Source organism: Patella vulgata, chromosome 2, assembly GCF_932274485.2.
Source record: "Patella vulgata chromosome 2, xgPatVulg1.2, whole genome shotgun sequence".
Lineage (NCBI taxonomy): Eukaryota > Metazoa > Mollusca > Gastropoda > Patellidae > Patella > Patella vulgata.
Window position 1 is genome coordinate 32,265,344 of NC_065880.2, and position 26,833 is coordinate 32,292,176.

Below are 26,833 nucleotides of genomic sequence, written 5' to 3' on the forward strand. Positions count from 1 at the left end.
TCCAAACACTTGTGGGGTAATTCCGGACAGTGTCCGGATGTACCCCAAACCCATAATTCTGATGTAAGCCGCAATTATGTTTATTTACAATGAAAATATGATAGATTTTCAATCTATTTCTATTAATTAGCGAAGGAAGAAAGAGATGACAGCGTACCCCAAAAAGAAACTTGTTAAGAATTGATTTAACCATTTAACATTAGAAATTTTTTACATCAACTTTGTCAAAAATAGAAAAATCTTATCTGCATCTACATTTGAATGTTTATCTCTGCCATGTGTTTTTCATGTTACAAGATGAGATCATTAGTCAATCAGAAAACGGATAGCATTGTAAAGATTAAAACTATGGGGGGTCTCCGGACCATCCAACTGTCCGAACCATCCCCGCTCTCCCCTACCTTAAATCACATTTCATTTCATACGCGCAAGCGAATTATTGAAATAAAATTAAACCATATGTTAGTCCCGAAATGACCTAGTTTGTGTCGAGTGGACGTTAAACTCTCTCTCTCTCTCTCTCTCTCTCTCATTTCATTTTAAAGGTAATAGTTATTTTCATGATTGGCGCTAGGAATATGTTTGCTAACTTTATTTCGAATCCGGGTGATGGAATACGCAATACGCGGATGAGAAATTGCGTTCGGTCAATTAGCTTCCAAGTTCCAGTTTCAGTTTGCTACACTATATTTGATCCTCCTCCATACAGTGCATACTCCATGTTTCAAGAGAGAACATTTTTTATTCGTTGGAATAATTAATAGTAGGCCTACGTACAATGGATTTGATTTTACCGGAGGTGTTTTCAATCAGGTAAGTTTTGTGGTTTGATTATGGGACAATAAGAACTGGTAAATGGGAGGCCTATAGAAATGGTTCCAATGTACTAGGGCAATGCACTCCGATATCCGATAGCCTACTGATCTGATGTCTTCCTTCTTGCTCCAGCGACTGTAGTGGATCGGTCTAACTTCTAAGGACTTCCTTTGAGCACGTTTTGTCGTCATTTACTGGCCTATAACTCCTTTAATTTCCAATTACCGGTAAAGCAATCGCTAATATTGTCACCGAGAAATTGACACAAATGAGGCGCAATCCATAGGCCAATAAATAATGTAATATTCCATTATGAATGTAATGTCATTACAAATGGCACTGAAAAACGCATTATAATGGTACGTAACCGGGTACCGTACACGATTCGTGTACCTATAATGAATGGTAAAATGTTTATTTTGATCAAAAGCCATCTTAATCTTTTCCCGGTAAGATCACAACATCAATGTTAATTGAATTGACAAATAATTTGTGTTGTCAATGTCAAAGACTTTGGATGATATAAGTTTGAGACTAAGCTACCGTAGGCCTACCGTAGGCCTACTTTAAACCGACCCCAAACTGTAACTGCATATAGGCCTATATATATATACATCTTAACATATAACAAGTCCCCATTGAATTAAAGGTGAAACTTACCACATAAATTCATAAATTTAATAAACTCCAGTGGCTACGCGATATTTCTGTCCCTTTTAAAATGGCTGCCGAAGCAGAATTAGAACATGCACAAGATTTCAACTCACCTTGAAAATATACAAAAACTATTCGGTAACAAAGATTAAGATTTCAGAGTTCTACACTTCACTATTTATTTGTAACATAATTACTAATTTCTATGCAAATGTGTTGAAAATTTTGCAATTTAAGCTATTTTTACTTGCGCAAAGGCTCGTAGTTTGTATCAATTTTAGCCGTGAATAAAACAATTATCACGGCTACAAATATTGTACTGGTAGAGCCCTGCAAGAAGTGTGAAAGTGCAGTTCATACAAACAGTCACAGATCTCCATAGTAAAATTAAATTTTCAAAAACTAACAAGAGCAAAATGAAATGGAGTTTAACGTCCTACTGTTCTGCTCCTAACCTGGGCTAATGAAGACAGGCATACGCCATACAGTGTGCTATGAGGGAAATTTTGCCCGGACAGCGGCACTACGGCCTACTCTTATATCGAATTCCAACTGCCAAGGGATCTTTTACGTGCACGCCAATGTGTACACGGGACCTCGGTTTTTCGTCCCATCCGAACAACTAGACAGCTTTCCTTGTCAGCCCCTCCGTCCTGCATCACTGACAAGGGGGAACCACGCCGGAAAATCTGGATGAACTTTCTCGGCCAATGCAGGGATCGAACACCCGACCTCCAGGCTAGCGGGCTAGCGTCTTACCCACTTAGCCACGTGATCCCCGCACTAAACAAGAGCAGTATAGTTTATACAAGGAAATTCTGAATGATGGGTAGGCTATTGTTATATTTTACAATACCATGTCAGGTGGGAGGGGGGTCCAGAAATTTCAGAGCTCCAAATTGAACTTTTTTGTACCGGTATTTTAGGTACCGGTAACTCCGGTAGTAGCAATTCATAAGTGTTGAAGTTGAAGGTGCAAAAAGCAAACATGCGGGTGGGGATTTCCTCAGAAAATTTAGGATTACGGTATGTAACACGCTGTAGATGCCATTTCGCAAACACACTTTAATGCAGTGACCGCCCTAGACATATGATTTGGCTAAAAATTTGGCTAAAGAGTCTAGGGCAGTCACTGTTTATGGTGAACCATATGCAGCTCTTATTTGGGTATCTTGCATAGCAACTGTTTGTTTAATAGAATTTTTATTGCTATAGAATGAATATTCACTAATACACAATATATTTCAAAATTTAATGAATCCTTACAAAAATAATGAAAATTATATTTGAACTTAAAATGGGAGATCAGATAAAGAGCTGACAGTTATTACTATATAGTTAAAAAACAGAAAATGTAGGCTAAAGGCACTTTGCTGAAAATTTCAGTCAAATTGATCCACTCAGAACCAAGATTTTAGCAATTGAATTTTGGGTTTAGCTCAATCATTACTAAAGTCGGTACGATAAAAAACATAGTCTCGATTATCCATTTTTTGATTTAGTTATCAATGAGCATTAAGCAGCAGATAGGATTCTAAATCAGAAAATATCGCAGGCTAGCGATGACATCGAGAGTTGATTATGGTCTGGATAAGTTAATTAATGTCTAATTAATAATTTAGATAACATTTCAGGCCTAAAGATTTAGCTCTTGCATAATGTATGTTTAATATGAAAACATAGTTACCGGTATAGGATTATATAGGCTGATCTAATGTAAAATTATATGTGATTGGTGCCAGCATAATCAGTCAATTGGGTCACTACACCAAAATTAGTTCTCCTGCAAGTCACAACTGTAGGCATTAAAATGCAACAAAAATTGCTGTTCGGAATACTAGTTGTAAAATTATTTTAAGTGAAATAGATCACTAATTTTGATTGTTTTTAGGGAGATTAAACATCCTTTATTAAAATCAATTTTTGAGGCATTTAGAGTTCAAACAAAGAAAACATTTCAAACTATTGTTTGGTGATGATAACTGAAAATCAATAATTTCACCACTGACTGCTGTATATAGCCTGTAGTGCAAAATAAATGAATGTGACTTCCGACTGATTTTGCTGGCACTGGACACATATATACATGTACATATAATTATAAGTTTAAATGTATATTATACTAACTCTACATGTATTTCAAAATGTGATAACAACATTATTTCAAAATATGTTACAAAATACGTATGTATTACCATATTTTACAAAATATTACCACATTATTATGTTACAAAATATTACCATGTGTTACAAAATATTACCATGTGTTAAAAAATATTACAAAATATTACCATGTGTTACAAAATATTACCATATATTTCAATATATTACTACCATATATTTCAATTACTACCATATATTTCAATATATACAATATTATATTTCAAAATATCACCATATTATATTTCAAAATATCACCATATATTTCAAAATGTAATTACTTAACTCATTCAAAATGTAGTAACTACTATATTTCAAAATATAATAACTTGATTTCAAAATTTAATTACCATAGTATTAATTTTGTACAGTGTGAATTCTGATGTACTGGTATGTAATATTGAAATTAGATTAATAACAAGAAAAAGGGCATTTTATTAACACACAGCAATTTATTACCTCTCAACAAATAGATATAGAATTCAGAGATCTTTATTAACCAATACATACGACGTACATAGTACGTTAATTAATACCATGGACCAGCCATTCTTATAGAAAAATACATCTTAATAAAGTTAACCTTCATGGACCAGCCATTCTTAATACCATGGTCCATAGACCAGTCATTATTTTCATTTGAAAATACGAAAGAAGATTACATTTTTCATTGAAAAATGTAATTGTTTATTTTTTATTTTTTTGTGATTTTATTTTAAAAAAAAAAAAAAATAACAAGCCAACAGTGAGGCTTATGTCCCCTGCTGATATCCCAAAATAAATAGATGATACATACAAATTAATTTCACATTTTTTTTTTTTTTGTGATTTTATTTTAAAAAAAAAAAAAAAATAACAAGCCAACAGTGAGGCTTATGTCCCTTGCTGATATCCCAAAATAAATAGATGATACATACAAATTAATTTCACATTTATCAATTATCTTTTTGAAAAATATTGAGCAGTCTAAGCAGAAAGTCTTCACGATCGAACTCAGTCAAAGTTTGACATTCTCCATCAGAAACACAGAACAAAGATATCTTGCCCAAAAGCAATAACCAATGAAATTGCTTAGTTCTGCTTAGCTTTAGCAGAAAATGTTTAATCAATGAATTCAATTAAAATCTGAGTTGTTATGTTCCAAAGTTTTGACCAATCAAATTGCTTATCGCTACTTATCTTAAGTAGAAAATTCTCATCATCAAACTAGAGAGAGAGAGAAAGAGAGAGAGAAAAATGGGGTTTAACGTCCACTTGACACAAACTAGGTGTAGGGGTCTTTAGCAGTGGGAAGAAACCGAAGGATGTGGGCGACCCTACTCCTTGTCACATACAACCGGGGAATTGAAACCACACCGGTTGACTCAATGACAAGACCTTATGATACAACGCGCTCGCGCTAACCATCCGGCCATGCAACCCCCCATCATCTAACTAAGTCATGGTTGTTGTTCTTATTGTTTAACAGCCGCTTCCACCGAAGGTGATATCGCAGACAAGTTGTCTTATTTTCATTGTTATTATCTTAGCTCACGTGCAGAGGTCTTTTCTGTGGGAGGAAACCGGAGTACCCAGAGTAAACCCACAAGGTTGAGAAGGCGTTCCTATCTCCAAGCCATATACGCTCAGACCAGGGATCAAAACCACAACCGCAAGCCAGAGAAAACCTGCCAGCTAGAGGTCGAAGCGTGACACTCTAGACCACTGGGCCATCCCAACCCCCCTTAAGTCAAGGCGATGGTATAATGAATTTATACTTCTTGAGTTTCATCACTCTCATCCAATTAGAACCAAAGTTATCATGTTCCAAAGTATCAACCAATCAAAATTAATGGAAAATGCACATCATTAAACACTGTCAAGGCATTCACCTAATAAACACCTACACCAAGTTTGAACATTCTACCTCAATTAGAAGGAGAGTTATTATGTTCCAAAGTCTCGAACACACAGACTGAAGTGTCTACTTAGCCTAGCAGAAAATGCTCAGCATCAAACTTAGTTAAGGGATCTAATGAAACTGTTCACAAAGATTCACCATTCTCACTCAATTAGAACCAAAGTTATCATGTCCCAAAGCATCAACCAATCAAATGGCTTCATCTTCGAACTCCATCAAGGCATTCACCTAATAAACACCTACACCAAGTTTGAACATTCTAGCTCAGTTAGAAGTAGAGTTATTGTGTCCCATTAAGTGTGATGAACAAAAGGATAAATGGACAGACAGACGAACAGACCCATTTTAATAGTCTCCTGCTTTCTGTATTCATTATTTGTTTAAAATATACATAGATTTAGTAATTAAGTAAACCCTTGATTTCCAACATTCTGGTCTTTACTCACAGACCTTCATCAGGGAAATGAAGTTCACAATGTGTACATTTATATTTATTCCCTATCATTTTTTTTAAATATTTTCTTTCACCTGATCAAAGTTTTCTATTTTACTTTATTTCATTTTTTATTTGATAAATATACATTAATTCATTTAGGCAGAGGTGATTTGACAAGACACAAATCGCCATCCGTTTTCTTTATTTGCCATCCTATTTTTAAAATCGATATTCTCTGTCCTTTTACGATGTCTGGTCGAAGGGTAATATTGCTATCAAGCACTTAAATTAGTTTAACTTTTTCCTATAAAATGAACAGACATCATTTTGTTTGCATTAAAAATGGTTGCCTTCCTTACGATTTTTTCGAGAAAAAGAAAATGCCACATCAAAGTACTATTTGTTACAAGTCACACTTAAAGAGTTTGTGACATTCTTATTTCAGCTTCATACGTTCGCCCAATATTGTCCGTAGCATAGTTTTCATTTCTTTCTGCCATTAGGGGTCGTCTGTCCAACTTCGTTGGTTTTTACCGGGTCCTCCGCTAGCCTTCCACTTCTAAAGACCCCTATACATGTACCGGTACCATTGAATTATTGAAATAAATTGAACCATCAGTTAGTCCCTAGGAGTGAGTAAGTGATAATTCCCGAAAAAATGTCACTGTTTATTAAAAATACCTTCCTGCGTACAAACCAGGTGATTTGATGATTTATTTAGACGAAAAACATTCGAAATAATTAATCTATCAAAATTTGGCTTCAAAATCCTTCTAAAAACATTGTATTCACAAGGAAATACCCCAAGCTATAAAAAATAAGTCATGTTTCCAAGTCCGCTCACCATCAAGTTTATCAACATATATAACATCAAGCGTGCAACCTGTGATGTCACTAGAGCAGACATCCCTAATCATCATTTTTGTCTTGTATGTGCTCCATGGGTGTTTTTTTTTTATGGAATCCAGTATTTTTCTAGTAAGATTGGGTGTTTCTACTTTCCATACCAAAATTGCCACACTTTTATTGGAATTAACCACCCGATAAATACTTTTGTGAGACTATATCTTTAAAGTACCGGTACTGGTATTACATCTTCAAGTATTACAAAAACACTTTGACAGATATTTCTAGTGGTGGGGTACCCCCGACAGAGCTATGTAATTTCCAGACATTTGTAGTGGTGGAGTATCCCTGACAAGAGTTATCTAATTTCCAGACCACAGCTTGGCTAGATAAGCTGGAATCTGTACCACCTAAAAAAGCTTTGGAGTTGTTCAGTACCACCACAGGAATCATGAATGACCACTGCCAGTCAGTTTGTGCGATGGGTTACCCCTAACAGACACGCTCAAAATGCCACACCCACAACTAGACTAGATCAGCGGGCACTGTTCCTGTCTTCCAGGATGCGTAGAATACTAATACCTAGCACATATGGAAGAGGCGATAATCTGTGTTTGCAAGAAGTTGTTTTTTGGGCAAAAAATGTTTTATGGGGATAAAAAATGCATTTTTGATAAAAAAGAAAATTGTATCTATCACAATCTGTTCAACCAGTGACCCGTCTTCATTACCCCAGTCATTTTTACCAGTAACAACCAGTTATATGCTATGACCTGTAACACAAAATACTTTGATGCTTTGGATAATGGTCACAATTGGTCACAAATTTTAACAGTATACAGTTTTCTCAATATCAACTTTAACAATAGTCTCATACAATTAACAAAAATACACTATACAACTACTGTATCGTGTAGTTGTGCTTATTTTGCAGGAGTTTCTATTTATATGTATGGCAAGGTTTGGGGGATTTTGTGTGGAATTTTTCACCATAAAAGTTGCACAAGGTATTGGACAGATATTCGACTAAATAAATCTCATTGAAATTTAAGAGTCTGTGGAATGTAATTTTTATACGACCACATTGAAATGTGGTCGTATATTGTTGTCGCCCCCGTCAGTCCGTCCGTCCGTTGGTCATTGTGGACGCTCTAGAGGCTAAAGTTAATATCCGATTGACTTTATATTTATACACAGTGTTTAAGGTCATGAGACGAAGAAGCCTATTGATTTTCAGCGATTTCCGATAATTACTGCCAGAGTTATGGCCCTTGATCACTTCAAAAATCTTGTGGACGCTCTAGAGGTCAAAGTTAATATCCGATTGACTTTAAATTTATAATAAACCTATTGATTTTCAACGATTTTCAATAATTACTGCCTGAGTTATGGCCCTTGATCACTTCAAAAAATCTTGTTGACGCTCTAGAGGTCAAAGTTAATATCCGATTGACTTTAAATTTATACACAGTGTTTGAGGCAATGAGATGAAGAATCATATTGATTTTCAACGATTTCGGATAATTACTGTCAGAGTTATGGCCCTTGATCACTTAGAAAAATCTTGTGACGCTCTAGAGGCTAAAGTTATCATCCGATTGACTTCAGATTGATACACAGAGTTTAAGGTCTTGAGACGAACAAGTATATTGATTTTCAATGAATCTTTACGACTTGAACAGCTAAATCCATGATGTTAAAAGTTTTGTATACTAAACGTTAGCATGGGTCAGAACTTTATAAAAACCAAACAAATTCTAATGGTTTTCTGATAATTACTTAATGAGTTGTTACTCTTAATCAGATTTTAATGTATTATAAATGTTTCATTACCAAAAAAAGTAAAAATATGCGACAACTCTTGTTGACTGCCCGGACGATATAGCTGCTGTGGGCGTATGTTTCGTTGCCTGGCAACCTATCTTTAGAAGTAATTTTGGTCTGTGGTATTTTTTCACAAGATATTGTACTAAGAAAAAAATTCAAATTTTTCAAAAATTTTTTTACAAGACGAGTTTCACAAGATATTGTACTAAGAAAAAAATTCAAATTTTTCAAAAATTTCTTCTGAGACCCATTTATCTCCATTTGTGGTACTACATGCCACAAGATTTTCGACCAAAAACATTCTATCAGAATCACCGGTATTCTTGTGGCACTTTTGTGGTAAAAATACCACAGACCAAAAAGTATTGAGAAAATCTTGTGGAATGTGTCACTACACCGGCAGATAAGGGTGTCTGAGCATATATATTTTTGAAAAATGTTTTTTATTTCTTTTTTTCGAGTCAAATATCTTGTGGAACTCTTGTGGTGAAAAACACCACAGAATAAAATCTGGTGGAAGATACTTTCTCTTACAAGATGATATGATAAACAATAAATGTTCCAGCAAAATAAAATAGAAAATATTTCATCAATTTTTCATGGTTCAACATTTCCAAACGGCCCTAAACCTTGCCATGTCTAATTAACAAACTAATTATTAACTGAAAGGAATCTATACAGTTATAAATCCAACACTCATTATTTGAGCTAGACAAACCGTTTTAAACTATGCGACAGTAGAAACCCAATAGTTTTCTAAGTTGTAGTGATAATCGCTAAAATTTACATGTGTACATTAATGCATTATATGTTTTGATTTTACAGAATAATCTGAAAGATGGTGCTTGAAAACGCTCACATTTGACAATACATAATTGATTATACAGATAAATCATCTCTTAAAAGAAACCCCGGATAATAATAATAATAATAATAAAAACTTTTTTTAATGAGGCAACTAGTTTGCAAAAAACAATAACTAATCTTCCATAAGTCCTTCCTAAGCTACAAAGACATATATACATGTAATATCAGGATAAATTCAAAATCATTTGAAATGCAATAGCATTTTAAAGTGAGAAGTTTGGGTTAGTAAGTCACTCCTAAACTACACAACATATACACGTAAAATATAGGAAGAACATTAAAATTACACACAAAATAAGATAGAATGCAGTTGCAAGTTAAATATACACCAAAAATAATAAGTATGTCATCAGTTGAATATTATGGTTTCTTCATTGCTCAATATAAATGAGTTTTCAGTGTAATCTTAAAATTTTCAACATTTTTACACATTTTTATGTCCAAAGGTAGATTCTTCCATAAAAGACATGCAGAATAATGAAAAGTATGTTTCATGGATTCCATTTTGCATTTCGGAAGGAACAGAGATTTACTGGTCTGTGAACAGAGCAAGATATCAGTTTTGGAAACAAGATTTTTCACTAAAATAGGAGTTTAGATAAAGTGGAGTCTTAAATGTAATAAATTTGAGTGATAAGACATATTATAAAGTTAAAATGAATGTGTGAAATAATGAATATATCGCACAAACGGAAAATCAGCAGTTTGTTGTTTGCATTGGGTGGTCTGGACGAACCATGTCCAGTGGCGGCTGCAAATTGTAAGTGGCCTGCACCAAATTCTCAGAGCATTCTGTAGGCATCCTAGCTCTGGTTACTGAACCGCCATTTTGTTCATCACAATCTCTTCTGCATTCAAGAGGGTTTATATTGGCATTCCCGTTGTGACCTTTAGACAGAACTGCCGTGCTCACATTACCATTGATAATGGTACAGTCATGATATGAGGTTGCAGGTACATGAACACCTTGTGTCTGGTTTAGATCTGTTCTTTGCTGTTGTAAATGTGGACTTTGTGGTATTTCAGAAGCAGCCGGTTGGTTAACTTGATGAATAGGTTCTGGGAGGTTATTGGTTTGTGCTGGTGGTGGTGGGGCTGACGCTTCCATTGGTGATCTAGAGTCTGGTACTGCAGTTCTGTAGATCTCTTTCTCTTTTGCTTGATTATTATCTTCTATTGTTTTGTATGTATTATGGTATTCCTGATTTTCGACTTGATCAACCAAAATGCATTTCTTCTCTGAAGAAATCTTTTGATAAGCTTGAAGTTTGTCTTCTTGAGGTGTTTGGTTTTCTATTAGACCCTCCTTCTCCGGCGATTGCTCACCAGGAACGATTACTGTGAGCATGTTTCCCTTATTACTTCCACAGCATAGAGCTATAAAACAAAATATAAGTTAATCAGTTATTATTGAGTTATTTACAAGTTTGAATGGGTGATTGTCTAAAATATGGCATGTGCACAAAAGTATGATGATCAATCCCATTTCATGTCATTTATATATTTAGCTTACTGTATTTGCAATATTGTATGTACGGGGTATGTGAACATCCTATAGATGTTAACCAGAATGACTATCTTACTATTCCATATAAAAACTCGACTATACGGATAAATCATCTCTTAAAAGAAACCCTGGATGATAATACAATTTCTCTCCATTGGCATTAAATACTAATTAATGATACCTGAAGATTGACACTGCTTCCAGCGAGCATCAATAAGATTTTCCTTGAAAACAACAACAACAGCAACAATGCAACCCAGTATAAATCCAACAATTGGAAGAATTCGGATGATTACTTTTTCTGAAATTAATAATTTTATTCACCTTTAAAGTAGCTAAGTCTCTAACTCAATATCATCAAAAATCTTCGACATTGAAAAGACGAATTATTTGTCAATTCAAATCAACATTGGTCTTGTGATCTTACAGGGAAAAGATGGGCTTCTGATATCCAATATTCAAGACAAAATAAACATTTTGTCTTTGGTACACGAATCGTGTACCATAATGCGTTTCAATGCCATTTGGAACAAGGGACTCAAAGAATCAGGCTAGACATATTCCACAAGTCAAATGGTGACGCTATATTCTTATCTGGAGAGCATGCTCAATAAATACCATCGGTTTAGACTGGAATAACCAGACGCTAAAGATTGTCTTCAATTAAGACTTCTGGCGTATTTCGCCGAACATAACTGATTAGAAATTACAGTAAAAACAGAAAAGATTGAATGTAAATCAGTTTATATACATTCATATTACATTATTATATGCGTTGCGGCCCATTTGTGTCAATTTCTAGATCCCAAATATTAGCGATTTAGCTCCTTTAAGTTGGGTTTTTACCTGTGTTATTTAGACAAAATGTTGAGTTTAATTTGACTTTTGCATACAACGATCAACTTTCGTGCATAAGTCAGATGTCGCCAAAAACACTGCTTAAGAAGACCCCCGACCCTTCCTCCCTTAAGAACACCCCCTTTACACCCCCTCCCCCCCACGAGAGATGAGTTAATTCAATTTGCGCGTATAACATTAATTTTTTCGTTAGTTTCACTATTGGTCCACTAGTTTAAAGTCACATTATGATTATTATTAGGATATAGTGCAACTTTCAGAAGTACCCAGATGTTCTTTACATGAAGACGATATATATAACAGAATACTTAAATAAATACAAATCAGTACTGGTACTTAAAAGTTAAACAAAAAGGTTTTTCCCCGACTGTAGTGTTTGAGTAAAATATTTATAATTTCATGTTTTTGGTCAAAATTGAGGCAAATAGCAAACATGCTACAGTTTCTGTGTAGAACAGTAGTAACATGTGCTAAAGAGTTTGGCCAGCTTAAATACAAAACTTATTTTAAACTCAGTTTATTCCAAAATTTTGGAGCCCTGGTAACACAGATCAGGTATTTGGTTCAAAGTTAATGTTTTTCCTAGGATTTGACCAACATTCACATATGAGGTCTAAGCATATGAGAAATTTAAGTACACTTACGTGAACTTATCTCTTTATTATTCCGAACTATCAGATCGTCTTTAAATCTCATCATCTTGGTCAAATTCTCAATTTTCTCATCCTTGTCTCGATTCTGCTCTTCAATAATGGTGAAATTATTTTTTACTGAAATGTACAAGAGCCCAAATAGGCTTAATCACCCATCGGTGAGTTGAATTAGGCTTTCAATATTATAATTAGGTTTTCAGACTTTCGTCTAAAAGCTTATTGTGATTACTTAAATTATTATTAAGATTTCATATGAAAGCTTATTAGGGTTTCACACTGCGTAGCTTAGTGAAACACTATTGTTTTTGTTCGGATTATTATTCTTCTTATTATTTTTTTTTTTCCATTTTGATCATATCTCAGAAAATACTTGTCGGATTGAACTAATTTCTTTGGTTTTACTGGGAAAGTGGGTGTGACTTAGAGATTAAAGCTATTTCGAATGTTCTGCGACAATGCGAAATGTCCGAAGTTGTCGTTTTATGAAATAATGCCGTAATATTAACAAAAATCGTTGGATTTTAACACTTGATAGATTTTGACATAGCCAGAGACATAGCTACGATTCTTTAGATTTTTTATTTTCGACGAATCTTCGGAAATATTAGGCGCAAAATTTTGAAAATTTAAATGAATATTAATGAATATTTTTTATGGCCTTTTACCCAGGGTTAAAGGGTCGTCTGATTTGAGAAAAAATGTGAACATATTTTGTCTCGATGATTTTGGCCGCTATTGGCTGATTCAGTTTATCGGTTCTAGGTTAATTATTTATTGCCCGAATTTTATAAAACAAAGTTCACATGCTCCATGGTCCAAAATGTCATTTTTTTTGTTACCAGTAAAGTTACCTTTCGGCAACGGAAGTGACATAAATTTAGCAAAAACTACAATTTTGACAGTTCGGTACCACTTTTTTAAAGCAAATATTATTTTTTTCAAATCTGGTATGACTCAAAGAGTGTGTGCCCTGTAAAGGCGCAGAAAACATCGGGCTCACTTTTTTTAATTTCGATTTTGTTTTCGGATCATTTCGATTTTAAGGTGAAAAAAGGAGCTATTCTGTATTCACAACCCATTCAGGGTTTTCGTAATTTAAAAAATTTCTTCGCAACTTTAATAAACGTGTAGCAATAATCCATACGAAGAGAATGTATGTGAAAATTAGTTTGTAATATGAGCAGTTGCCGAGAAATAGGCAATTTTGCATAAGTCTCTTTTTACGCTATTTTGCCAGTAAGAGAGCCAATTTTATTGGATTTTCATAAAAGTGACACTATTTGATGCGTAATGTCAATTTTGACTAGGCTAAACCAATTTAACTTTTTCAATGTCACCAGAAATGACGTAATTTGGGCAAAAACTGTATTTATAGCCTTCGAAACAAATAATTTATTCAAATGAGTCGTATTTGTTATTTGTTTATAATTTTGATATTTGGTTCCAATCACTAATAGAATGACCCCATACGATCATATAGATATCACAAAATGGTTTCTAATTTGTTCAGTTGCGGAATAATAGGCGATTTTCAACAGGTCACTTTTCAAGGTCATATTGATATCACAATACCTTCCCTTGCCGAGATATAACCAAGGATCACTTTTTAAGATTTTTCGCTTTTAATTTCAGTTCATTGGTTCTGGGTTAATTATTTATTGCCTGATTTGTGTAAAAGAAAAACCCATATCGCCCAAAACTGAACTTTTGACGTGTATAAATTCTTTTAAAAAGCAAATCTTAATGTTTACAAATCTAATAGATCAAGCTGATTGCTCCTACTAAAGATGCAAAATATGTCTGTATTAGTTTTTTGTTTTTTTTTCGGTTTGCATTTGCGCCATTTTGATTTAAAGGTTAAAAAGGGTGTAAAATAAGCTACTTACAACGCATTCAGGCTTTTCATATTTTAAAATATTTCTTGACAACTTCCATGAAATGAAATGAACTGAAATGGGGTTTAACATCCTACTGTTCCAACTTTCATGAACCTGTAGCATTAATCTATACGATGAAAATGTATGTCAAAATAAGTTTGTAATATTGGCTGTTGCCAAGAAACAGGCAATTTTGCACGAGTCACTGTTCACGTTATTTTGCCTGTAAACAAGTTAATTATAATCCGATTTTCTATTTTGTTTCACCATGTGATGCCTAATACCATTTTTGACTGGGTGGATCCGATTTTACATTTTCACTGTCACCGGAAATTTCGTTATTTGGACAAGAACAGTATTTTTTTAGCTTTCAAAACAGATATTTTATTGAAATGAGTCTCATTTGTAATGTTTTCAAAATGTTGATATTTGCTTCCAGTCAACAAATAGAAGGAACCCATACGATGATACAGATACCACAAAATAGTTTCTAACTTGTGCGGTTGCAGGGGGGGTTGGATGGTCGAATGGTTAGCACGTGCGTGCTGTATCATAAAGCCCGTCATTGAGTCAACTGGCGTGGTTTCGAATCCCTGGTTGTATGTGACAAGGAGTAGGGTCACCTGTCCAACCTCGCGGGTTCTCTCCGGGTCTTCCGGTTTCCTCCCACTGCTAAAGACCCCTACGCGCAAGCGAACTATTGAAATAAAATGACACCATATGTTAGTCCCGAAATGACCTAGTTTGTGTTGAGTGGACGTTAAATCCCATTTCTCTCTCTCTCTTGTACGGTTGCAGAGAAATTGCGATTTTCTACAGGTCACTTTTCAAGGTTTTTGGTCTATTCCAGTAGCAATTATTTTTCGATTTTCATAAAATTTTCACCATGTGATGCCTAATGCCATTTATGATTTCATAGAACAGATTTAACATTTTCATTATTACCGGAAGTAATGTTATTTTGGCAAAGGCTGTATTTTTAGCCTTCAAAACAAATATTTTGTTGTAATGAGGTATGTTTATTATTCAATTAATATTATGATATGTGACCCCCCATGGCATACTGAGTCGCAGTGAGGAAATTTTGAAAACGGTGTTATTGTTATTTTCAGATTCTCCAACTCATTACCTTCAATTTGAAGTATAGTTTGTTTGAATCGGGCAAAAATTGACTGAGTTGTGTCCATTTGAAGCTACCCAATTAAGTAAATTTTGAGAAAAAGCAAGGCAAAGATTTGGTATGTTCCAAAACAAAATCCCATAGCAACCAGGCCATTTATTTGCTGTTTTGTCGTTGAATATATCTTTCCATTGGTTTTCAGGGGTGCTTAAGACGAAAATCGTAGTAAAAATTTGATCCGACGATTCCCGCCATTTATTTGCTATTTTGTCGTTTAATATTTTTTTTATTTAAGATTTCAAGGGTGCTGACGACGAAAATCGTAGTAAATGCATTCCTTACTTTGCATGCCGTATGAAGAAGCGACCGTAAAAAGAATTCATCTATCAATAAAATTCTCTTTGAAAAGAAAATTATTGGCCATTTTGTTTATTTCCATTTAAGACCTATAAATTATTTTTTTAAAGATGATATGAGATATCAAATAATCACCGCTTGGAATAATTATTCGTAGTAAATAAGGAGTTGTCGACGGCTTTATCATTGACCCGTGACAATTGATTAGTATTACTCAATGACACACACCCGCTTGTCGATAAATTTACATAATCAGCCACATGGTTTTGATTAACACTCAACGGCAATCTATATACGATCAGAATTAATTTTTTTTCTGCCACTTATCAGAGTGAATCGCATGTAGGTACCCAAAAACATTATCATCAAAACCAAATATTTATCGCCCGCTTGAGTCAGCCACGTAACCATAATGCTTTGCACGAGGTGTCTGGGCCAATCAGCAAACAAGTTTTGTAGACAGCATAGCAACAAGCGGAGTTTGTTTATATTTTTTAGGGGTTTTAAAACTTAATTGTATCCGTTCAAAATCAATTCATCGACATTAATTTGATCATATTTGTAAACTAGAGTTTCTCCGCTTTACAGCGATACCAATTATTATGCAAGAGGAATGACCGGTCGTCCTGCTTCGAGCGAAGAAAAACTTACTAAATTACGCCGAGAATTTTAAGAAATAGGACAGATTTAAGAATACGGTACTCTTACAAAACGACTAATAAAGGTGTTCTAAAATCTTTTATTGCTATTTTGATCTTTGTGTCGATAGATAGTATATTTATAGATTCATTTTTGTGAAAATCTCAATTTCAATCAAAATCAATATTTTCACTTATTTTGTCTCTAGTCCAAAATTAGATTTTGCGCATTCCGACTCACTGATATACGCAGTCACATATTTGATTCCAATGGACAGTAGCGGATTATCAGTGAGGCTGATGAGGCTGCAGCCTCAGGCCCAAAGATTTTGTAAAAAAAATTTTTTTAGACTTGTCTGATACGATTAAAAACGCATAGACAATGAATGTTAGGGGGGTGGGGTTTAGGCCCAACTGGAATCAACATAGGCCCTGACCCGAAATTAATTAAATAGGCCCTATTGTTTGGAGATCTGATCTTATTTTTTAAACGGAGGCCTACAATGTACATTAAATCCTTGCAAGTTTTCGGTTATGTCTTGCTTAATATATTGTATCCACGTGACGTCATTTATGGGCATATAAAGTTACATTACCAATATCAAACGACTTTGGCTTAAGAAAAAATATCTAGCAAAAGATCTTGCGCTAGTTTCGATGTAAACACACCATCATGAGGAAATAGCATTTTGTACGACAAATTTCAATAGTTATAACTAATATTTTAATAATATTATAACCTCAGTGACGAATCCCGTTTTTAATGTTAGCAAGTACCTTGGCTCTAACTTTAACCAGTGGCTGCCAGGCAGGATACGCCCACATTTTCGAGAGATGGATAGAGAACAAGCAAAAAAGAAAGTGATTTTTCGTACAATCAAGGGCCATAATTCAGAAAATTACAATTCGATATGCGCAAATATGGAAAGGAACCGAGATCTTTGAGTTATAAACTTACATTTCAAGTTTCAACAAAAACGGATAAAAAATTGTGACCTCTATAGGGTCCACAACCTTGATATACCATATTTTTTACCTTATTTCAAGAACGAGGGGCGGCCAATTTGTCTGTCAGTTTTGGGCTGATTTTCACGAAATTCGAACACAGCCGTCCGGTGATATATTAATACGTTTTTTTAAATCAGATAAAAATTATGACCTCTATAGGGCCCACAAGCTAAAAACGCGATATTTTGTACAATCAGGGGCCATAATTCAGGAAGTTATTGTCCGATATGCGCGAATATCAAAAGGATCAAAGATCTTTGGGTTATATACCCACATTTCAAGTTTCAACAAAATCGGATAAAAATTATGACCTCTATAGGGTCCACAACCTATATATACCATATTTTTACGCTATTTGAGAACGAAGGGCGGCCATTTTGTCTGTCAGTTTTAAACCAATTTTCATGAAATTTGAACTCAGTCGTCCTTAGGGTGTAACGGTGATATAATAATACGTTTTTTTAAATTGGATAAAAATTAAGACCTCTTTAGGGTCCACAAGCTAAAAACGCGATTTTTCGTACAATCAGGGGCCATAATTCAGGAAGTAACGTTCCGATATGCGCGGATATCGAAAGGAACCGAGATCTTTGGGTTATAAACTCACATTTCAAGTTTCAACAAAATCGAATAAAAATTATGACCTCTATAGGATCCACAACCTTGTTATACCATATTTTTACGCAATTTGAGAACGAAGGGCGATCATTTTGTCTGTCAGTTATAAGCCGATTTTCACGAAATTCGAACTCAGCTGTCCTTAGGGTGTAACGGTGATATAATAATACGTTTTTTTAAATCGGATAAAAATTAAGACCTCTATAGGGTCCACAAGCTAAAAACGCGTCATTTCGTACAATCAGCCGCACTTAGGGTGTAACTGTGATATAATAATACGGTTTTTTAAATCGGATAAAAATTATGACCTCTAAAGGGTCCACAAGCTAAAAACGCGATTTTTCGTACAATCAGGGGCCATTAATTCAGGAAGTTACGGTCCGCTATGCGCGAATATCGAAAAGAACCAAGATCATTGGGTTATAAACTTACATTTCAAGTTTCAACAAAACTGCATAAAAATTGTGACCTCTATAGGGTCCACAACCTTGATATACCATATTTTTATTCTATTTGAGAACGAACGGCGGCCATTTTGTCTGTCAATTTTGGGCCGATTTTCACGAAATTCGAACTCAGTCGTCCCTAGGGTGTAAGGGTGATATAATAATAAGCTAAAAACGTGATTTTTCGTACAATCAGGGGCCATAATTCAGGAAGTTACAGTTCGATATGCGCGAATATTGAAAGGAACCAAGATCTTTGGGTTATAAACTTACATTTCAAGTTTCAACAAAATCGGATTACAATTGTGACCTCTATAGATTCCACAACCTTGATATACCATATTTTTAAGCTATTTGAGAATGAAGGGCGGCCATTTTGTCTGTCAGTTTTGGGCCGATTTTCACGAAATTCGAACTCAGCCGTCCTTAGGGTGTAAACGTGATATAATAATACGTTTTTTTAAATCAGATAAAAATTATGACCTGTATAGGGTCCACAAGCTAAAAACGCGATTTTTCGTACAATCAGGGGCCATAATTCAGGAAGTTACGGTCCGATATGCGCAAATATCAAAAGGAACCGAGATCTTTGGGTTATAAGCATACATTTCAAGTTTAAGCCGAATCGGATAAAAATTGTGACCTCTACAGTGTTCACAAGCTAAAAACGTGATTTTTCTTACAATCAGGGGCCATAATCCATGAAGTTACAGTCCGATACATGCCAATATCGAAAGGAACCGAGATCTTTGGGTGATAAACCTATATTTCAAGTTTCATTGAAATTGAATAAAAATTGTGACCTGTAGACTGTTTACAAACAATTGTGGACAGACGTCCGGACGGACAGGGGCGACGACAATGTACGTCCACATGAAAATGTGGGCGTATAAAAACTAAATAGGCCCTCCAGCAACTGCCGCCTCAGGCCTTGGTGGAGCTTAATTCGCCACTGCCAATGGACATATAGATTGGATCAATACGATCATATATATGTCCACAAATTGCTTCTAGCATCTTCCCTTGTCGAGAAATAACCAATTTTGTCAGGTTCACTTTTAAAGCTCTTTTTTCACATTTTAATTTCCCATTGGAAAGTTAGCTAACTTAGGGGTAAAATGGCCGCCGTTCGTTCTCAAATAGCATAAAAATATGGTATATCAAGGTTGTGGACCCTATAGAAAATCGGCCCAAAACTGACAGACAAAATGGCTGCCGTTCGTTCCCAAATAGCGTAAAAATATGGTATATCAAGGTTGTGGACTCTATAGAGGTCATAATTTTTATCCGATTTTGTTGAAACTTGAAATGTGAGTTTATAACCCAAAGATCTCGGTTCCTTTTGATATTCGCGCATATTGGAACCTAACTTCCTGAATTATGGCCCCTGATTGTACGAAAAATCGCGTTTTTAGCTTGTGGACCCTATAGAGGTCTTAATTTTTATCCGATTTAACAAAACGTATTATTATATCACCGTTACACCCTAAGGACGGCTGAGTTTGAATTTCGTGAAAATCGGCTTATAACTGACAGACAAAATGATCGCCCTTCGTTCTCAAATTGCTTAAAAATATGGTATATCAAGGTTGTGGATCCTATAGAGGTCATAATTTTTATTCGATTTTGTTGAAACTTGAAATGTGAGTTTATAACCCAAAGATCTCGGTTCCTTTCGATATCCGCGCATATCGGAATGTTACTTCCTGAATTATGGCCATTGATTGTACGAAAAATCGCGTTTTTAGCTTGTGGACCCTAAAGAGGTCTTAATTTTTATCCGATTTAAAAAAACGTATTATTATATCACCGTTACACCCTAGGGACGACTGAGTTCAAATTTCATGAAAATTGGTTTAAAACTGACAGACAAAATGGCCGCCCTTCGTTCTCAAATAGCGTAAAAATATGGTATATATAGGTTGTGGACCCTATAGAGATCATAATTTTTAAACAATTACATAGACATGTAGGCCGTCTCTGTCGAAATTCAGTCATTTATTACACTTGCCATCAAAACCGTCAAATTATTCTACAGGTGAAGTTTTTTTTTAAAAAAAATTTCAAACTGGCTGACCTTATTCAAGGAATTAATTTAGAATCATACATCATTTTTTTTTTTTTTTTTTTTTTTTTTTTGCCAAATATTGCCATCATAATTCCAAACTGGCTGACCTTATTCAAGGAATTAATTTAGAATCATACATCATTTTTTTTTTTTTTTTTTTTTTTTTGCCAAATATTGCCATCATAATTTACTGAGACTGTTATAAAGGATGATATTCTTTTATTGCATAGGTTCCCAACCTTTTTTGGGTGGCGACCCCATTCCAGACCTAGGATCAGATCGCGACCCCTCGAAGAATAAAGTCACATTTTACTTATAATAGAAACCTAGATCAATGAATTGTTCATGGTAAGGTCGTCCATGCGACGCGCCGGCCATCTCCCTTCACAACAAGTAACCACTTTAAAGAGAAACATAATGTTCAAGAAGATCGACGTAAAATGAATGAACCACGGTCTGGTTAGCTCGCCGCCTGCCAAATGCTGATGACTCTCAGGCCCGAAAACTACCTGAATTGCACCCGTGATGTAGGGCGCACAATTATGCAATAGTAATTAGGATGCTGGGCTAATGCACAAAGTGAAAGTCACCCAGGTATCTCAACCCATTTCAAAAGAGTTTCATAAGTTTCAAGTCTTGCACATGTATGTAGTAAATGATCAGAATCTTGAAAATATGCCAATAGAGGTAAATGTGTCAGAAATATAAATAATAGGAAGGAATTTTATGAGCATTTGTGAGATTTACTGAAAGGGAGTTAAGAGATGGGGATTATAAGGTCCTTGGTATTATTATATACGGGGAAACCCGTCAGAGTGAGAAAACAATGATAGACCGATGAAACAAATCGTGGCCATGAGAGGAAATAGATTAGCAATGTGGCAAGAGCTGTATAGATCACATGTTCCCGAAGCAACGGGTGCAGTTTTACGAGTGGATTTGTTAAATGGAAATTTGATAGATCTCTTTCTTTCACCAATCTGGACAAAGCTTATTAATTTTAAGTAGATCAGAACATTCTAAAGAATTTACAATGTAAACAAGAGCCATCACAAAATAATGGAAATGGTTGAAAAGGGCTTATCAATTTCAAACTAATTGAATAATAATAACTTTTCGTTGGAGGATTTAAAAATAACTGTGGAAGTTATTAGACAGCTCTGAAATTCGTCTCACTAATTAAGTAAACATACATAAATTTGTAAAACAACAGATGCTAAATATAGTCTGAAGAGTGTTCACAAGAAATTCTGGACAATGGACTGGCGCGGACAGGGGCAATGGCAATATACAGCCACAATTCAAAACGATATATAATAAATAGAATATAATATAAAAAAAAATGTTATATAATAATAAATTCAATATGATGTATAATAATAAACAGAATACAAAAACATTTCTTCACACAAAAAAACGTTCCATCATTTTGACTTAGTCAAAATTGATCCAATCAAACTGTCTGTAATTTTGTTGTTACCTGTGTCTATCGGAAGCTTCTCACAATATAAATGGTTCAAATGCATTATGTAATATTTGGCCAAATTATGTAGTGCTCTTATTTGTTTTCAATATAACTAAAGAGCATTATATGCAGGGCTGCCGACAACCAGTATCGCAGCGCAATTTGCGATACATATTTTGTCCGTTGCTAATCAAAAATTAAAATCTAACGTTTTTGATTCGCAGTAACTGCGAATCATTAATATGCCTGTCATTTTGGATATTGACACAAGGATAATCCACTTTCAACGTGTATAAAATGCCGAATAAAATTTTATAAACAAAACTGAATTCTCCGTGTGACATTTTCTTCTCGAACTACCCAGACACAATTCATTATACTACATGTATATAATAAAGGGACATAACTCTATGAATAGCGACTATTAAACCGGAAATAGGGAATCAAGTGGACACAGATCACTAAAGATTTCCCCATTGACTCCAATGTTAATTCTCGTATCTTAGACCGGCTCTAACTTTTTCCCAAATTTTCGTTGGGTAGAACGCTTTCTACCACAGATGGAGCAACATGTGGCAACCACTTGCCCAAAAGCACGTATGAGGTTCTTCATGAAAAACTTGAGATACACAAGCTGGAAGTGGAGACAAGTAAACATGCAATTTCAGGCCCTACATTTCAACGTAACCAACCTCTCAACTCTTGTATCCTTCCGCATCAAAATTATGAATATTTACCAAAACCTGGCAGAAAATGTATTTTCAAACCCTTTTCCTCAATTCTACACCAAAAAGTCAACAAAAATCGCCATGCAAAAGGGGGAAAAAGGAAAAGGGAGAGGAAGACTAAAAATAGCTTTGGCCCTTGTTTCGTGGGTGACGGCGTAGGAATATTTGGTGATCTGTGTCCTATATAGGGGTGAAACTTCAGGGATCACCAAAAGGCCTATTTTATTTCCTTCCCATGTGTTCTGGCAACATGCCGGTGAAAGAAAATCAAAATCAAAGAATAACTGTAAAAATGATGGCCCTTTAAGTACACATGCTGCTTTATGTACACTGGTGCATCTCAGGTCCATAGGCCTTTTGTGCTAAAATTTAAAAATCTTTCTTATTAAAGGCAGTATCTGAGTTCTGTGAAAAAATTAGACAAGTAACAAAGAAACTACATAGAAAACACTCATAATTTGGAATTTTTTTCAAAAATATAATTTTTTACTGCCATGTGATGAAAAATGTACAAAATTTACATGTAGCATCTCTCAAAATACCAATAATTTTCCACTTTTCTAAATATCCGGACTGACAAGAAATATATTTTTAGAATCTGTGGACAATATGCAAACAGAAAAAATGCAAACCAGTTGCAATGATTGTAATATTAGAGATCTATACTGAAACATGTATGCCTACCCCCTGAACATGCCACTGATTGAATTAATCTAATCTATGGTTGCAGAACTTACATTACCAAAGGAATCTGTCTAACAGCTATGTTTTACCATCCCTGGCTAACATATGCACATATAAACTAAAATAGGTGCAATAAATATGAATTATGGTTAAAAATAGGCCTTGATGAATGAAAAAAATGCCATATTTGGTCTATGATCACCCCTCTCTAACAGAAGGGTCACAGAATACACAATTTTCACAAATTTGGGAATATTTCAATGTTTCCAACATCTCAAACCTCAGAGGCATGTTACAAATTTGTATTGCAATCCTTGTGCTGAAGCAAGATGTCTGGAACTTTACATTAATTTCCTGAAAAAATGAAGTCAAAAAAGTAGTCATGACAGACTTGACAACATAAAAAGAGGCCTGAAAAGGAGAAAAATTAACATTTTATTGTTTTATAGGCAACATAAATGCAGCAAACACCACAAATGCTGGATTTTGATAAGAAAATATTGAACATTAAACTGACATTTACACATCTACACCAGTTTTATATCTGGGTCTGGTCTCATTGGCCTGAAATGCCTCAGGGTTCTACGTTTGACTCTGAACAAATAAGGGTTAGAAATCCTTGAAATGCACAAAAAAAATATTTTTGGGTGAAAAATAACATTCTTAGCTGTAATTCAACCACAAATTCCAATTAAGATCATTTACATGTCAACACAGGTGCATTTAAATCCCTCAAAACACATTAATAGAAAAGGGTGGGGTGGGGCATTTATTGCCTCTCTAAACAGAATGATGGAGTCAAAAATGTCTAGAAAGGCTGGGATATTGCTTCCTACATGAAGGAAATGCAAGAATTTAATGTTTCAAAGAAGAAAAAAATGCTTATTCTGGGTAAAATAGTGGCAAAATTGAGCCAACCCCTGTTTTGAACATTTTGTACAAACCCATCTGCTGTACATTATTAACTCAGTGTTACCAATTTTCAATTTTCTGTAGGAAAGCTGGAGCTATTTCTAAACCTGACAAACATGTAGATCCCATCTAAGTTATATTAGCAAAGAAAATATGGGCATTTTTAGACATTTTGATTCATTTTAGTAGTCATGAAAATATTAATTTCTACATCCAAATGGGGGGAATCTCAAGATTTTTTGTGAATATTCCTGATTTTTAGACAAAATTTGGTGAAATTTCAATACTGTTCATTTTATCTGTGCTTTCTGAGACTGAATAAGCCAACATTGGGCATTAGAATATTTTACTTACTGTTAAAAATTCAATAAAAATTGAAAATTGAGAAATTTGCAGTAAAATCACAATTTTTCTTTATAACTTTGATTTTTTTTTCTTAATTAACTTTTTTTAGTTTTTCTGTAGCCAAACTATTTTATTCATATTTTCTGAGAATTTAATCTTCATATTTTCAAAACTAAGGCATATCAGTGACAGCCTTATCACACACAGACAGGACACAGATCACTAAAGATTTCCCCATTGACTCCAATGTTAATTCTCGTATCTTAGACCGGCTCTAACTTTTTCCCAAATTTTCGTTGGGTAGAACGCTTTCTACCACAGATGGAGCAACATGTGGCAACCACTTGCCCAAAAGCACGTATGAGGTTCTTCATGAAAAACTTGAGATACACAAGCTGGAAGTGGAGACAAGTAAACATGCAATTTCAGGCCCTACATTTCAACGTAACCAACCTCTCAACTCTTGTATCCTTCCGCATCAAAATTATGAATATTCACCAAAACCTGGCAGAAAATGTATTTTCAAACCCTTTTCCTCAATTCTACACCAAAAAGTCAACAAAAATCGCCATGCAAAAGGGGGAAAAAGGAAAAGGGAGAGGAAGACTAAAAATAGCTTTGGCCCTTGTTTCGTGGGTGACGGCGTAGGAATATTTGGTGATCTGTGTCCAAGTAGTACCACTCACGTTGCGGGACATGTCAATTTCAAGTAATTATATCAGAAAACATTTTGAAAGAAATAAATCCAGTGTATGCCCGCGTATTGTAAATAAAATTTATAAAAATAAATACATCTTAACGTATTGTAACATGATAAATCAAAGTAAGAATTCCCGTAAAATATTATTGTTCATATCGCGTGTGTCTAGTTAATAATAATAAAGGTGCGCGCGATTGAACCAAAATAGTAATACACGATAAAAAGCTGACGAAATTATTTTCTAAAGAAGATTTCTAACGTAACAAAGAAATAACAATTAAAATGAGTAGGGCTTCGGAAGTCACTGCCAAGATTTGGCTTCAGACATTCACATTCACAAACTGTCACAACTACATGTGGCAGTGCTAAAAAAAATCTAAGAATGAAATCTAATCATCATATTTGTTATGAATTAAAGTAATTTCTTGTTATTTAGGTGTTTTATGTTGAAACTGAAAAACTGCTAATCAATTTTTAAATTTGCTAATCAAATTTGGCGAAATTGGACTTTTTGATTAGCAGTGCTGCTAATCAACTGTGAAAAATTACCGACAGCCCTGATTATATGGGACATTAGAAATACTATACTCACATTTTTGCAGTTCGTTTTTTGTTCTATTCAGGCTTTCGATCTGAGTCTCCAGATCTTCACTGTACTTTTTCATATCGTCCATCTCTCCCTCATGTTTTCTGATCTTTTCATAAATTGTTCTATTAAACATAATGAATTGATCTTCCTTATCTGAAAAAATATCATCTAACTAAATGGAGATTTGATATTCATAAGAGATATACAGTATCTGATCTGGGCTACCAGTACTTATTATCACAGGCCGTACAAAGTTAGGGAGGAATATTGAAATGGGTTCCGTGTGAATGTCCGTCCGTCCCGATTTTGTGACAATTTCCGGAGCATGTCTCATAAACTGTTCAAGATATCTTTTTGAAACTTTGTACACACATCAACCTATTACAGTACGTAGTTGTGCCTTTTGGTGTATAATTTTGTTTCCGGATTATATCTCATAAACCATTCAAGATATCTTTTTGAAACTTTGCACAAACATCAACCTATTATATATAGTAGTTGTGCCTTTTGCTAATTAGGAAATTCTTGGATTTATATTCTTTGTGTTTCCATGGAAATAAATTTGACTTTGGTGTACAATTTTGTTTCCAGGGCATTTCTTACAAACCACAAGATATCTTCATGAAACTTTGTATATACATCAATATATGTAGTAGTTGTGCCTTTTGCTAATTTGGAATTTCTCTGATTTAATCATTTTTGTGTATCCACAAATTGGTGTACAATTTTGTTTCTTAGCACATCTCATAAATTG

At 34.5% G+C, this 26,833-nt stretch overlaps 1 protein-coding gene across 1 annotated transcript in view; it reads right to left on the reverse strand.

Moving 5' to 3' along the window:
* Positions 1-3,831: 3,831 nt before the first annotated feature.
* The window catches only part of LOC126811714 (uncharacterized), a 75,808-nt gene continuing 52,806 nt past the window's right edge, over positions 3,832-26,833 (reverse strand). Inside the window, exons 5-7 of the mRNA XM_050537577.2 lie at positions 12,516-12,641; positions 11,195-11,314; positions 3,832-10,883 (exon numbers count right to left, since the gene is read on the reverse strand). Coding sequence (XP_050393534.1) covers positions 10,204-10,883; positions 11,195-11,314; positions 12,516-12,641 — 926 coding nt within the window. The 3' untranslated portion in view covers positions 3,832-10,203. The remainder of the gene's footprint in view (positions 10,884-11,194; positions 11,315-12,515; positions 12,642-26,833) is intronic.